This window comes from Penicillium diatomitis (assembly GCF_028827545.1).
Source record: "Penicillium diatomitis strain IBT 30728 chromosome Unknown utg000001l_segment0_segment0, whole genome shotgun sequence".
NCBI lineage: Eukaryota > Fungi > Ascomycota > Eurotiomycetes > Eurotiales > Aspergillaceae > Penicillium > Penicillium diatomitis.
This window is the reverse complement of record NW_026623173.1, coordinates 2,153,923-2,168,347: the sequence shown is the minus strand read 5'-3', so window position 1 is coordinate 2,168,347 and position 14,425 is coordinate 2,153,923. Positions and strand designations below refer to the sequence as shown.

The 14,425-nt window shown below is 50.2% G+C and overlaps 3 protein-coding genes across 3 annotated transcripts; 2 read left to right on the top strand and 1 right to left on the bottom strand.

Annotated features, from left to right (window-relative positions):
• Window positions 1–985: 985 nt before the first annotated feature.
• On the top strand, window positions 986–2,645 carry aspB (septin AspB; the record flags this gene model as incomplete). The annotated part of the gene is made up of 4 exons (XM_056930240.1): window positions 986–998; window positions 1,080–1,355; window positions 1,430–1,896; window positions 2,010–2,645. 4 exons carry the CDS (start codon window positions 986–988, stop codon window positions 2,643–2,645), a joined length of 1,392 nt encoding a protein of 463 aa, XP_056794533.1.
• A 4,963-nt stretch (window positions 2,646–7,608) lies between these two features.
• On the bottom strand, window positions 7,609–12,778 carry N7539_000635 (Glycoside hydrolasesuperfamily; the record flags this gene model as incomplete). The annotated part of the gene is made up of 8 exons (XM_056930239.1): window positions 7,609–8,728; window positions 8,851–8,977; window positions 9,056–9,239; window positions 9,358–10,173; window positions 10,263–10,361; window positions 10,438–10,647; window positions 10,730–11,230; window positions 11,306–12,778. The coding sequence occupies 8 exons, from the start codon at window positions 12,776–12,778 to the stop codon at window positions 7,609–7,611; spliced, it is 4,530 nt and encodes a 1,509-aa protein (XP_056794532.1).
• An 884-nt stretch (window positions 12,779–13,662) lies between these two features.
• N7539_000634 (uncharacterized protein) lies at window positions 13,663–14,394 on the top strand (the record flags this gene model as incomplete). The annotated part of the gene is made up of 1 exon (XM_056930238.1): window positions 13,663–14,394. The coding sequence occupies one exon, from the start codon at window positions 13,663–13,665 to the stop codon at window positions 14,392–14,394; it is 732 nt and encodes a 243-aa protein (XP_056794531.1).
• Between the last annotated feature and the right edge of the window lie 31 nt (window positions 14,395–14,425).

Genomic DNA, 14,425 nt, shown 5'->3' with positions numbered 1-14,425 from the left:
GACTGCCTTGGACATCTGGGCGCTATCTTAGTATCTACAGGTCACGAGTTCAATGACTTCTCTGTACGCTTCTACTCAGGTGTCTCATGAAGTATATTGAACGCCTTTCTCAGATTTGAGAAAACTGCAGTACCGAGCAGACATGTAAATGTCAAATGTTCAGTGCTTAACAGAGTTATGTAGAGACAGTCCTTTAATTGACGTGTAAGTGCCATGGTCACCAACCTTGCTGCCATAGTCAATAAAGTGATGTATCGTACTGCATGCTGAAGGTCAAAGGCCGACTACTAGTATTACTACTTGGACTAGTGCCCTGTCGATGGAGGTCCTCTGCCGTGCCTGGACGTGGGTCGATCCACGCCCCCAGAGAGTCGCAGGTACCTTAGCTATCCTGCTGCAAGAACCCACCGCCCGAACCCAAAGGCCTAACAGCCCCAGCCCGAGCCCGAGCCATGAGCTCGATCACTGGACCCGAACCAGACAACCTCACACCCCTTTCTTTCCCCGTACCCGATCAGCGCCTTCTTCCTCCCTGAACTTCCTTCTCATCTCTCACGCTCTCCCATCTCTCCTTCGTTTTGCCATTCTTCCGCACTTCAGGCTAGCACAGTCGAAGCTGCTTCTTGTCTCTCGCTAATTGGAAACTTTTTTTTCTCTTCTACATTGCTTTTCCCCCTCCCCGCTCAAGAGTCCACCCCCCTTTTTTGGACCCACGCCAGTTTCCCTAGGTACGACGCCTTGACATTCTCGACCTTGGCTTGAATTATCTCCTCCGATCGAGCACTTGCGACTTGCATCGACCTGCTTGAAGACTGGATCCCGCTTTGCAATTCCCAGTGACTGACCCTACCGGCCAAATCTACAGGGAATCCCTTTCGTGCCGTTCACCGTATCGTCTCACGCACATTCTCCGCCAGTTCAGACTGAAGCCATGTGTAAGCAATCCGCTTCCAAACGCCTGTCCCTGATCCGCTTCGCCTGCCCAATGGTTGATGTTGGTGCCTCCAATGGCAATTCCATCAAGACATGGTCCCCGCCGGCGGATATCGGAAATCCAGTTACTGATGGCTAAACAACAGCTTCGCCAATTTCGAACGGTTCCCCCGTCGCGTCCCGCGCCTCGCCCACTCCGAGCAGCCAGGAAGCTTCTCTTGTTGAGCGCACCAACCCTATGGGCTCCGGCAACGCTCAGACTGTCAGCTCGCGCGACCCCAAGGCTGTCGCTCAGGCTGCCAATGACATGAAGAATGTTGTCCGCCGCAAGTTGACCGGCTACGTTGGCTTCGCCAACCTGCCCAACCAGTGGCACCGCAAGAGTGTCCGCAAGGGGTTCAACTTCAACGTCATGGTTGTCGGTATGTCTACATGATGGGGGCTGGTCTCTCGGGAGGTATTGCTCTGCCCAGTCTCGATTAATGCTTTGCGACAGGTGAATCTGGCCTCGGAAAGTCCACTCTCGTCAACACCCTGTTCAACACCTCCCTCTATCCTCCCAAGGAGCGTCCTGGTCCCAATGCCGACATCATCCCCAAGACTGTGTCGATTCAGTCGACCAGCGCCGATATTGAGGAGAATGGCGTCCGCCTGCGCTTGAGTGTGATCGACACTCCTGGTTTTGGTGACTTTGTGAACAACGATGATTCGTGGCGCCCTATTGTCGAGAACATCGAGCAGCGTTTCGACACCTACCTCGAGGCCGAGAACAAGGTCAATCGCAGCAACATCGTTGACAACCGCATTCACGCTTGTGTCTACTTCATTCAACCCACTGGCCACTCCCTGAAGCCTCTCGATATCGAGGTTATGCGCCGTCTTCACACCAAGGTCAACTTGATTCCCGTTATCGCCAAGGCTGATACCCTGACCGACGACGAGATCGCGCTGTTCAAGCAGAGAGTACGTCCTTTGTTCTGTCGATTCTCTTTCGCCGCTTTTTTTCTCCCCCCCTTCTCTCTCTCTCTCTCTCTCTCTCTATCCAAACATGCTGACGGGACATTTTCTCTCTCCAGATCCTTGCCGACATCCAGCATCATTCGATTCAGATCTTCGAGGGCCCCCGCTACGAACTTGACGACGAAGAGACCATTGCCGAGAACCAGGAGATCATGTCCAAGGTGCCGTTCGCTGTTGTTGGTGCCAACTCCGAGGTGACTGCCTCCGACGGCCGCCGTGTCCGTGGCCGTAGCTATCCCTGGGGCGTTATCGAGGTCGATAACGAGGAGCACTGTGACTTCGTCAAGCTGCGCCAGATGCTGATCCGCACTCACATGGAAGAGCTCAAGGAGCACACCAACAACTTCCTCTACGAAAACTACCGTTCCGACAAGCTCACACAGATGGGTGTGGCCCAGGACCCCAGCGTGTTCAAGGAGGTCAACCCTGCCGTCAAGCAGGAGGAGGAGCGCACACTGCACGAGCAGAAGCTTGCCAAGATGGAGACCGAAATGAAGATGGTCTTCCAACAAAAGGTCTCCGAGAAGGAAAGCAAGCTGAAACAGAGCGAAGACGAGCTCTACGCCCGTCATCGCGAGATGAAGGAGCAACTAGATCGACAGCGCCAGGAATTAGAGGAGAAGAAGTCTCGACTGGAGAGTGGTCGTCCCATCGAAAAGGAGCCCAAGCGAAAGGGATTCTCACTTCGCTAAGCTTTTCGCTGAACCTTCGTCTTCTCAAGTTCTCTTTCGTGCCGTTGACGGCCGCTGCAGAAAATCATCCATCCACCTCATGCAGTCCCGCTCCTTTCATTTCCTCTCACTGTCTCATTGGCCGGTCCCCCTTATCGATGTTCCCAAGGGGGCATTCCTCTCTGGTTGTCCATTCTGTCTGCTCTCACTCACTCACTCACACGTTCTCTCTTCTTATCTTAACCGGGGGCGCTACTCGGCGCCTTCTCTAACGCACATCTCTGTTGCAGCTTTTCTCAGTCTCTCTTGTTTCCTTTTCTTCCACTGGATGGGCTCACGCATTGCAAAGGCAGAACAGGGAAGAGTTGGTTATTGATTAATATGGATTGCGAGGGTGGGACGAATATCCATCTTCCGCGGACTAGTCGGTCGTGACTAATTTATTTTCTCGTTTCTCATTCCAGACCACTCTTCTACTATTTTTCTTGTGATGTACTTTTGTCTTCCCCATCATACTATGCCATGTGTTGTCCTCGTCGGCTTTTTTTCAATGTGCTCTATTGGCCTCACTCATCCAAGTTTCCATTTTTACTTCTAATCATCTCTTCTCTCGTTTTGGGCCGTGTTCATCCGCGCTTCGCATGTTCTTGCGGGCCATCCAGTGCTTATTAGGGCTAATAGTCTCATGTCATTGTTCATTGTAGCGATCCGGGGTTTCCATCAGTCCATGTAGGGTAGATTTCTGAGTGAGGGTCCTAAACTGCAGGTGGCAATGTATCAAGGCGTCAAATTGTAGCTGTGAGGTCGTCCGTCCTGAAGATAGGAAGGCGTCAATGCCTACCTGGTTTTTAAATAGGAGATTTGTGATCTCTCAGCGGTCAGTCTTCCTTTGAAGACACTAGCATTGGCATTGCCCGGTCGAAGGTGGCTGCAACAAACACACATGATGGTCCTCAGAGCAAATAACGCGATACGGCTGCCAAATCGGACTGATCTCCACGGTGCACGTGCAACCTATTTGTGACCACATTAGGAGCGCATTTCTCTGTATCATCTCTCATCGCCCTCAACGACATTTACACCTACAAATGCCAACCATCGGCCATGGAAGGCTCAAATAATCATGTCATCGCTCTGTATGCCTTGGACTGCTGCGAGATTTGGAGGCCATCGAATGTACCATCCATGTCCTTTCTTCGTCAGTTCGGGTGCTAGGTATGTAAACTGCGGAAGCTATCTGCTTACTGATTAGTCTATCATGAGGTGGTACAAGTCTATTTCCAGATGAGGATCTTGGGTGTTGGCCACGGAAAAGGAATATTTCATGCCCATAGCTCAATGTTTGCTTTCTGGTTGAGTTCGGTAGAGGAGTCAGCATTGAGAGAAAAGTCTTATCGAGGTTTGTGTTCATTCGGTCAATTAAATTCTCTGATGACCGAGTCAGGTCCAGGTGAGATGTTGCTGATGGACTGGCAGAAGCACACCCTTTGCAAGAATGAAGGAACTGTCTCAGCGGCCTTAGCACAGGTGAAAGTTAGAAGGTCAGGGGAAAGAGAATGTTCCCAACGGTCCATTCTCAACCTGATATCTATATACTGGACCAGTTATTTCAGCTCCTTGTTTATTGACATAGATTGCCGACAAAGTGAATGGAAGGGATGCCGCATTCTAGTAGACATGGACGGCTTTGGGGAGAATTGCCAAGCCACGACTGATTGCAGCTTAATACATGCCATTCTGACCGAAACATTTCATCACTCCATTATAATTGCCAATGAAATCATCTAGGAAATATTGTTAGCAATAATGCATTTGCTGATGATGATTTTCGTGGACACTCACTTGTGTTGATGGAAGCTTGGTTCCAGCCTCCTCTTCCGTCTCCACAAGTAGCATAGAGGGTGGTGCCGCTCATATGAATGTCCTTACAGCTACCAGAGAAGCCGCCGCTGTAGGTAGTACGTGTGAGCGAATTCAAAACATCAAGTATGGACTAAGCATATCATCCCTATCGGAACAAGACAAGAGATATTCCAAGGAGTACGTCCGTCCTGGGTTCAATTTAAGATAGCGAGGAAGAAGAGGATGGATCTTACTTGAGCTGACCAACAAGTCTACCACCAGAGTTTCCAAAGCAGGAATCCATGTTAATCACGTTGTCAACGTTGTAAATCCCAGAAACCTCCCGGCAATTGGCGAAAATCACCCAATGGGGCGCACGAATTGAATTGTAAGGACTGATGCTGTTGCAAGACCCTCCGTAGCCCGAGTCTGCAGCCACGTCGAGCGCGAAGCAGCTCAATGCCACGAGTGCAAGGTTGGGCAAAGTAATCAACTGCATAGTAGGTAGTTTGGCAACATACAAGTTCCTTGTCGATGAAGGACTTGAATATGCGGAGGACAGCTTTGTTTTATACCTCCAGGCGAGCATGGTCCACCACATGGGGTTTTCTGGCGTCTCCCGTTGTCGATTCCCATTGCATCTGCGTGGCTCACCATGCGCACGTAGTGGCATTGCTAGCGTACGGCCAAAAGCCCTTGACTAGAAAGCCCTTGATCATTTCTTCCATCGATCTTGCCGCGAGGTATTCACCGGTCCTGGGACTCGTTCAAGAAGAACCCCTGCGCGATGAGCTCTGAACAAATTGACTTGGGGGCCAAATGCGTGCCGGCCAGCGAATAGTAAATCGGCCGCCGATACCTTCGCTGTGGCATGCCCAAAGGTAGAGGAAGTTCAGGTGTGTGGTTTGCTTGCAGGTTAATCTCATCTCGGCATCTCTTGCACAGTCGAGAGGGGTCACTTAGGACGTTACATTGATCGTGGCGGATCTTGATGAGTTGCATCGTCTTGATAGAATGGAAGTGGACTGCGCGGGGTGTTTTCAATCCTTCAGGATTAATTTCCACCAAACAAAGGTTTCCGCCCCCATCAAATCGATATCTCCAATAGTAGTCACTACAACTTTAGCCAGTGCACTGTTCGCCTTCATTCTTTTCGAGAAAACCCCTCCGACGCTTCATGTCCACGCAGGCGTTGCTTGTAGCGAATCAAACCCGGTCCACGGTTCTGCACAAAGCCTTTGATAGGTATACGGTCAACTAACAATCGCCTTAGACTCCAGGTTTACGTGCAAAGGACGGGAAGTCATACTACTATTTGAACGCTCAATATCCAAGGTACCCTGCGAGCGGCTAAGATGGAAACTGGGGGGGGTCCAGGGATTGCCTTAGTGCCCATTTTGGTTAAAGGTCCGGTTCATCTATACTGCTCGCTTGATGCTAGAAGTCATTAATGTACTTGTGAGGAATCAGAGCACATACGACCATAGGGTGTGGAGAACAGGGCTTCCCGTCCGCTCAGCCGTACTTAAGCCACACGCCGGCCAGTTAGTAGTATGGTGGGTGACCACATGCGAATCCTGGCTGTTGTATGTTTTTCTTTCTGCCAAGGTTATTCATGTTTTTATTGGACATTCTGATTAGTAATATTGTGTCTCAAGCCTTTTCTTCATGCGCTAAGTATTCCTCGTCTAATCATCATTAAATCCTATTGGATATTCCTAGTATTACCCTAATTTATAGGACAACCGCCTAGTGATCATAGTTTTGGTTTGACAAGATCATTATAATTCAGGATTTGAATTTGAGCCAGATCAACTACATACGACCATAGGGTGTGGAAAATAGGGCTTCCCGTCCGCTCAGCCGTACTCAAGCCACACGCCGGTCAGTTAGTAGTATGGTGGGTGACCACATGCGAATCCTGGCTGTTGTATGTTTTTTCTTTCTTGCAACCTTGTTCCACCTTCCTATGCTCTATAGCTTTTGGAAGAGTGGAATTCCGAACGACCTAGCGACTTTTGATGTGCTTGTTGTTTATCGATTTCGTATTACCCTTTCCTAAGCGTATATCCCAAAGAAGTTAGCCCAAACTACTGTTGTTGTGTCTCTGAAATTCACAATTAATGTTGAAGACTACTATATTCGAGATCAGGTATCTAGATGGGTACATAAATTCATCAAAGTTGCGTTCCCCGAATAGGCCGCCGATGGTCTTACTAAGTCACTGTCAGTGACGAGTCCAATTCGAGCACGTTTTAACCCTTTCAGGCATGAAGAAACTAGTTTCATTTCAGTTTCTTTTCTGTGACATTGCTGACAGAGTCGTGATTGAGGGGGGAGGGGTGTTTGTATAGCATGTGATTCTGATTTCTGCCGCTCACCGTATACCATAGCTTAGGTAGAATCTCTCCCCCATAGCAATCTTACTCCTCATTCCTCTCTCGCGTTCTTCGGCTGCACCTACTACTGTAGCTATAGATCATCACTCACCGACATCCATCCTACCCGATGCTTGTGTATTGATCTGGTGCCCGGAGCAGACTTCTAATACTTTCAAGTTTGTTTACTGATGCGACTTGTAGAATCCAGTTTCCCCTCTCTATTTGTGAAACTGTGGTTTCCTGCGTACCAAAGTCAGCGCAAAGTGTTTCAGTCAGGGTTGCAAAAGTAGTCCTTAGTAGACCCAGATGGACGCCCTTCACAGCGTCAGACATAAGACTGAACTGGAGAAAAGGGAAGTTCGATTGGAAGACACGAATAAGAATTCTTCAGAACGGTCTCATCTTTGTGACGAACAGAGCATCGAACCTTCATCCCTGGTTTACTCAAGGTGGTTATCCTGTTTCCTCTTCAACTATATCCTTTCGTTCAAGCGCGAGTCGGATCTTTGATTCCTTAGACTGAGTATGAAAATGTAAGAGGTCTTTATTATGTCTGAGGAGGTTCTTCAAACACATTGGGCCCGTCTTCGCCTTACATTGGTAAAAGGCAGCTCACGATTCATGGCTTAGAATATATCCAGGATCGGAAAATCGGCTATAGAATCTAGAACACACCAACTCCATGTAGAAGCTATAGCAGCAGTGACAACAGCTTACACGACCAGCCCGCGAGAGCTCATCATTCAAGCAGCAAAACCGTTTTAAAACAGCCCCCACTCCACCTTTTGACTGCCCGCGTCACCATCGCACTCCATATATCCCTTCGCACCAACCTTGCCCTCCCATTCATACTTCGCAATGGACTCAGTGATAATGTTCACAACATCCTGGCTGCCAGTCATGTAAGTGACATCGCCGGTCACGCCAACATTCTGGACGCCGAATTTGCAGGTGCCGTATGTAGGAATTGTGCGCTGGGAACCGATACCGGTAGTCCATACGCCGGTTGTGCCGGCGATGTTACTCATGAGGACCTTGCAGTCGGAGACCAGGGGGGAAGCGGATGTGGTCGTATCCTGGTAAGTGTAGCCGCTGCATTTGGTCACGCCTTGAAGAGGGTTACAGGGGTACCCTGGGGCGGAGGAGTTGGACTGCGCGGGATTTGTCCAGGAGGCCCAGGCAACTTGCGGAGAACAAACCGGCAGACGAATGTAGCCGGGTGTAGTAATTTTCCGATTGGACAAGTCCTTGAGCGTTTGTGAGTCCATTGGATTAGCGACAGGTCCTCCGTTCGCGTTCCCGTTGGCGATGTATGTGTTGACAGATCCCTCGATAAGTTCGGATAGAGTGATGCCTCCCCACTTGGATGGACCGAGAGTGTCCAAGCCAGGTGGAGCAGTGAACAACTTGTGGGTGCATTTGGCTGTATGGTCATTACTACAACCATCCTCTGTGCCATCAGGATAGACTAGATAGTACAGTTTATCGTTGTAGCATGAATACGTAGACTCTTGGGTGGCATTGGTCATATAATCGCCCAGTGGATTCTGTGCACTGCATGGATAGCCCGAGTCGATGACGAAGGCGGCAGTACCGGAGATAGTCCACAAGGTTGGAATAGAGTACCCAAAGAAAGCTTTGCCAATGAAAGCTTCAACATCGGACGATGTTGATTCCGATACTGAGTAGCCAACAGATGGAGAGCCGCCGTTGCCCTCGATGAGTTTACCATCACTGATGAGGCTTGTCAGAAGGGTGATAGAGGGTGCTGATCCGTTGAACAGCGTCCAAAGTTGGTTTGCCGTGGCATTAGACCAGCCCCAGAGTACAGAGCCCATAGTGGCACTGAAACTGTCCTGAGACTGCGCTGTCCATTGACCCCTGCACAGAATTCATCAGCCAAATTGCATTCGTCAACAAAAACTCAGCATGTTCGAGATAGGGATTGCGAGAAAGGGTCATTCGGCTCTTTGATACTATAGCAAACGAAGGAAAGTACTTACGGTGCAGCCGAAGGCAGTGAACTGGTAGCAATTGAAGCTCCGTATGCGATGGCTGAATACGTGACATCTTGAGCAACTTTGGCACCTGCTTCTCCTAAAGCTTCAAGCGCTGGTAGAGCTCCAAGAACTAGGAGACATTAGCATGGGCAAACGTAATCAATGATGGCCTTGTCAAAGGAAGAACTTCAAATGAGGAGGGGCTCACCTCCATCAAAGAATGGCGCAGCGACCACAGTAAGACCGAGACCCAGCAAATCGATAAGGAGAACCAGCCACTCGTCACTCTTCGCTGGAGGAACCGGTGCAAAAGTGTCCTCAAAGTCTGAAAGCTGATTGTCGACGTACGTTGCAGCGATTCCATTGATGGCGTAATACAATTGAGAGTACATCTGGTCGACGAGTTTGTCTGTCAGCTTCTTTCGTCATATGGACACGAGCCCACCTGGGGGCTTGCACTGCTATTCCCCCCATTGAGTCTTGTGCTCAAGCAGCATGTAAGAAACTTACCTGGTTGATAATCACGAAAGAGTTATATATAAGCATTGCCGCAGGACCAGACTCACCGTTGCCGCCAAACCCTTGAAACCAGGCACAGGTTTGGGTGGTGGAGCACGAGCCGGCCGGAGCAATACTTCCGCAGTTCATCGAATCCCCGCCATGGAAGAAGAACATGATGGACAAAGTGAATTTACTTTCGTCATCCCCGATTTTTGGCTCGTCGATAGTGTTCCAGACATTGATGGCATCTGACCACGCATTGGATGCGTCCAGCTCTGACCAGCGCTGCGAGCATGCCATGTAAAGCGAATCCTGCACAGCGGGGTTTTCACAGTTCATGGAAGTCCAGTTGCCTGTTCGGTTGCCTTCAGCGTAAGGATCACGATTCAAAACAGCGTCGCCGATGAAATTCGTCCAGGAGTCCGCGGTGAAAGGAGGATCGTTGAGCTTCTGCAAGTCAGTCGCCCAGTCTGTCCAGCCTCCCATCGAGAGGCTCTGGTAGACCGACTTCCGTGAGTTTTTGATACCGTCGCTCATCCATCCAACCCACTGTGTGTCATCATATACAAGTATATTGGTGTTGCTCTTGATATCAATGTAGTTTTCATTGACCCGGCTGGAGTCTGCGAGAATCGCCAAAATCTCGGCATTGGCGAGGTAGCCTGCAGTCTGGGTACAATTTCCTGGTGCAGCTTGCGAGTCGTCAGCTGATCCCAAAAACGTGCAATCTGGTCCATAGCAACCCGCTTCGGCCATGGCGAACGATCGTCCGTAGCTAGTCACTCCGACCACGACCTGGTTGGACGGAACACCGGCTTTCGTGATCTTTGTACAAGAAGTAAAAAATCAAGTAGATTAGCCAATCAGAACACGTACTGGCCTCCAGTCTCTTTCTGCGCTTCGAGGAAACTCACCATGCTCAAAGCACCCTCTGTTTCGGTAATGTTCACGTCCGAACGTAAACAGGTCCCTGTTGCACACCCTTCTTGTGACCAGTGATTGTTGTAATCCCACTGTGCGGGTGTGGAAGATTTTCAGATTAGTCTTCATCATCTCGTGCCAAGTACCTAATCATCACAGATGCCATACCTGTCCATGTAAATCGTAGGTCATGTAGATGATGTAGTCCACGATCTTAGCCATGGCTTTGATGGGAAAGCCCTTCAAATACCAGTATGATGCTGGCGCCGCAATTGTGATCTCCTTGTCAGGAAGGAAATTTCTCAAGATGGCAAGAAAGGCGAGATAGTTGGTACCGTCATCGGTGCTAGCAGCAGGGATACCAGGGATGTCAGGTGCCTGAACCGTAAAGACCGAAATGTCAACTGAAATTTCCAGCACCAGAGAATGATGAAAAGGCAAGGCGATAGCAATTACGTACTCCTGGATATTCCCAGTCGATATTGACGCCGTCGAGCTCATTGTCCTTGACGAAGTTCGCAATGTTTTTGGCCATGGTCAACCGATTGGCAGGAGTGACACCGTTACGGAAAATCATGTATGTGCTCGGATCGGTGGAAAATGCCCATCCACCGATCGACAAGACACGCGTTGTGCCCACGAGCTGTTTGAACTGATTAAACTCATAGAGGGTGCCCGTCGCGGTGCTGTTGGGGATCTGGACCTCATAGGACGAGGAGAGGACACCAAACGCGAAATAGATGTGTGTGTAAGCACCCAAGTCAATTTGAGAGACATCCTGATAGAGGCAGGGTCGCTTCAAGTTGTAACCCTCATAGAAGCCAACTTTCCTGTATGTGGCAGGTTTATCACTCTGCACGATGGCGGTGCCGCAGTTAGAGATACAGCCGTTGGTACCATTCTTGGCGGTTCCCGGGGCGCCAGTGCTAGTGTTGATACAGAATGCGGATGTTGTGCCGCACTGGAAAGATTATCAGCGGCTCTGATCGATTGCTAACAGAAGTCAACTTGACCGTCGAGTCAGGGGTTCCCGTACCTGTCCCCACTTATCACAGCATGCATTCAGAGGGCACTCGTTGAGTGTGGAAATATTCGTTCCGCTCGCGGGGGTCACCGTCCCAGGAACTTGTGGCCCGCACTCTGCATTGGCAAGAGGCGCCGGCATGGGCGCATTACCCTCACTGAGACAAATAATGGTATGCGCGTAGAGGGGATCACAGCCTCCCCAACCCCAAGTATTGTCGTTGAAATTCTCAAGCTCATCCACTGTGAGCCCGTAAGACGCAGCAATCGTCTTACAGTTATCACCTGCCTTGATGGTGTACGTCGCGCAAGTCCCGTCGGATTGAGGCTGAGGAGAAAAGTCTGGCAATTGACCGGCTGAACAACAAAGGTGCTCACCTATGACCAAGGTAGAACAATCATCGTCTGTGACGTTATTGTACTGAAGGAACTTGGCCAATGTGATACCACATTCCGACGCCAAAGAATCATAGCAATTTCCAGAAACGACTTGGACTGTGGAACAGGTTGTCCGAGGGGCGAGTGCCCTTGCCCTAACAGAGGTCCCATTGCCGGCAGACTGAGTGGCGGGGGAGACTGAGGGACGGGTGGAATTGACAACGGTGGCATGAGAGGAGGAGGCATCAAAGAGGGGCTTCACGAGCGTGACTGTGCCAGTGACCTTTTGAACCACCGGGAATGTCAAACACTTGGCTTGGGACCATGAGGCGAGGGCGGCTTGTACGGAATCAAAAGTTCCATTGCCCGTCGCAATCAGGCCGAACGTATGGTGTGAAGTCTGGCCCGGTTCGCAGAATTGCATCGCTATACTGGCAGCAAGGCTAGCATTGGAAGATTCAATTGAGTCTGATAAAGCAGACAGCGCGTTTCCTGCGATACCTCGACTATTCAGTCCTTGGCCGATATAGAGACCGACCGAGGTGGAGCCATAGCGGGCGAAGAGAATGGTCGGACCGTCCACGGAGCCCAATCCTCCATCCAAGTACTGCCGAAGCTGATGGGTGAGTGTGGCTAGAGAAGACGAAACTGAAGAACCTGTGGTGCCGGGCCAGTATCCAAACTCATAGGTACCATTCACGGGCTCCGGAGCGTTTGAGGACTGCAGGTCAAGGTTTGTGGTATTTGTCGGTAGATTTCCCCAATCCGGGCCATAGGAAGTACAGGCGTAGATGTGATGGCCAGTATGAGCGTCATCAACCCGGTCAAGTAAAGAGAAAGAATAAAAGAGAGACTCTTGACACGAGGCCAGCTGGTTAAGATTGTGGTACATGGACCAGTTGGCTGGGTTGGGTCCCGAGACCGCACATCGGGTGGGACACGCATTAGACCTGCCTTGATACCCGGGACTGGCAGGGAGCCGAACGCGTTCCGAGAGAGCAGTAGTTGGACGGACAGAAAAGAGAAGAGTCAAAAGAGTGACATGAAAGAGAGTGAGGAAGGCACTCCGTGGCTTCGGCCACGAAAGCAAAAGAGACGACCAAAACATGAGCAATAGTGGAATTCCACGACATGAGTCGGGATGAGCGAAAGGAAAAATGAGCGGATGGAAGAACGGGTTGCTTCCTGTTTCTCTCCATGATGGATGATGAGTCCGTAGGCTTTATAGGTTAGTAGACCTCCCATTTGAATCCGATCAAATCTCATCGAAAGTAGCCTGCCTCGCGCTCGCACTCGGTGGAGACCAAGTGCAGAAGACAAGCGTCGCGAAAGGTCCGAGCCGGAAGCAAACATAGCATGACGCTAGTACTAGTGCACTCAGCAGTGGGATGAGAGTAAACTTCCGTACACTCAAAAGATACGAAGAGGGGCACTAAGATAGATGTCGTGGAAAAGTTTTAGCCTTCATGACGGGGACATGGGATTTGGTTGAATCTCAACCCATATTCCTCTGGTGTTTGAATGTCACATGCGGGTAACACCTCGTCATCGGTACTGTACTCGAATACCCAGTGTAGGTGTACACCGCTAGGGGACAGCCTAACCTACCCCTTTTCTCATCCGTCCGGGTCCTTTTCTTTCTTCAAGTCCATTCAATCTTGATTACTCCGGTAGTCCTTTCGTCCCTATGCATACTATCACTAGCCAATCCCGGTCAACAGACTAGTATTATTACAGAGATCCTTGTAAATGTACGCCGTACACATATGGTCACAACTGGGATACCTTATTACCTAATACCTATTACCCCCTGCAAGTAGGGAACCCCGACGTCTCCCCGCCAAACTGAATTTCCTTCTGCGTTTCTCTTCTAACCCAAATCAGTATCCTACAAAGTCCTTCGCAACTTTGGACTCATTAAAACTTGAACCTTACACTTGTTCAACTTCCCTGTCTTGCATCGCAGCATCGATCGCTGGTCTCACGAGCACGATGGGCTTCCCCAGCTCGGGTACATTTGAAGTGGACTTAGTGTTCCCCCGCAATGCTACCTATACCCCCCAGGCACTGATGCCCGTCGTATGGGCGCTGCAGAAACCAAGCATGGCTCCCCCATTAGCGAGCTATATTACCTGGAGCCTATGGGAAGGAAACAACCATAGCTCACCAGGCTCCATCGATGGGGGACTCATTGAGCTGCGTGACGAGGACCCAGCCGATGAACGGCTGATCTCGAAGTTCTTCAACACCATGGAGTACCCAGATGGATATTGGACTTTGACTTGGTCTCTGGAATTGTCCAATTGCTCTCAGTATACGGGCCCATCCCACACCCTCACGCGAAGTGGTTCTACCGTCTTTACGATTCATAAATCGGGCCAGGAACCCGATCTGGTGGCTGCCACTTCGGCCAGTCAATGTGGCGCGATGGAAGCATATGCCTTCAATGTGACATCCTTCGGTTCTGCTTGTGGTCATCTCGGCCTGACGCCAACTACCAATCCGTGTGCCGTGAACATCAGCTCATCAGCCGCCTCCAGTCTATACGCCTCGGCCACCGCATCAGCCTGTGCACCCAATACTCCCGTGAATCCCAACGTGACCTGTCCGACCAGCACCAGCACGTCTTCTGCCAGCAATTCGGCGAGTCGATCACGCATAGCCACTGCACCGGCTTTGTTGATGCTACTGGTCTGGGGAATCAACCTCATCTTGATAGGGTAGATGAATTATCCCATTCTATCACGGAGTTTGT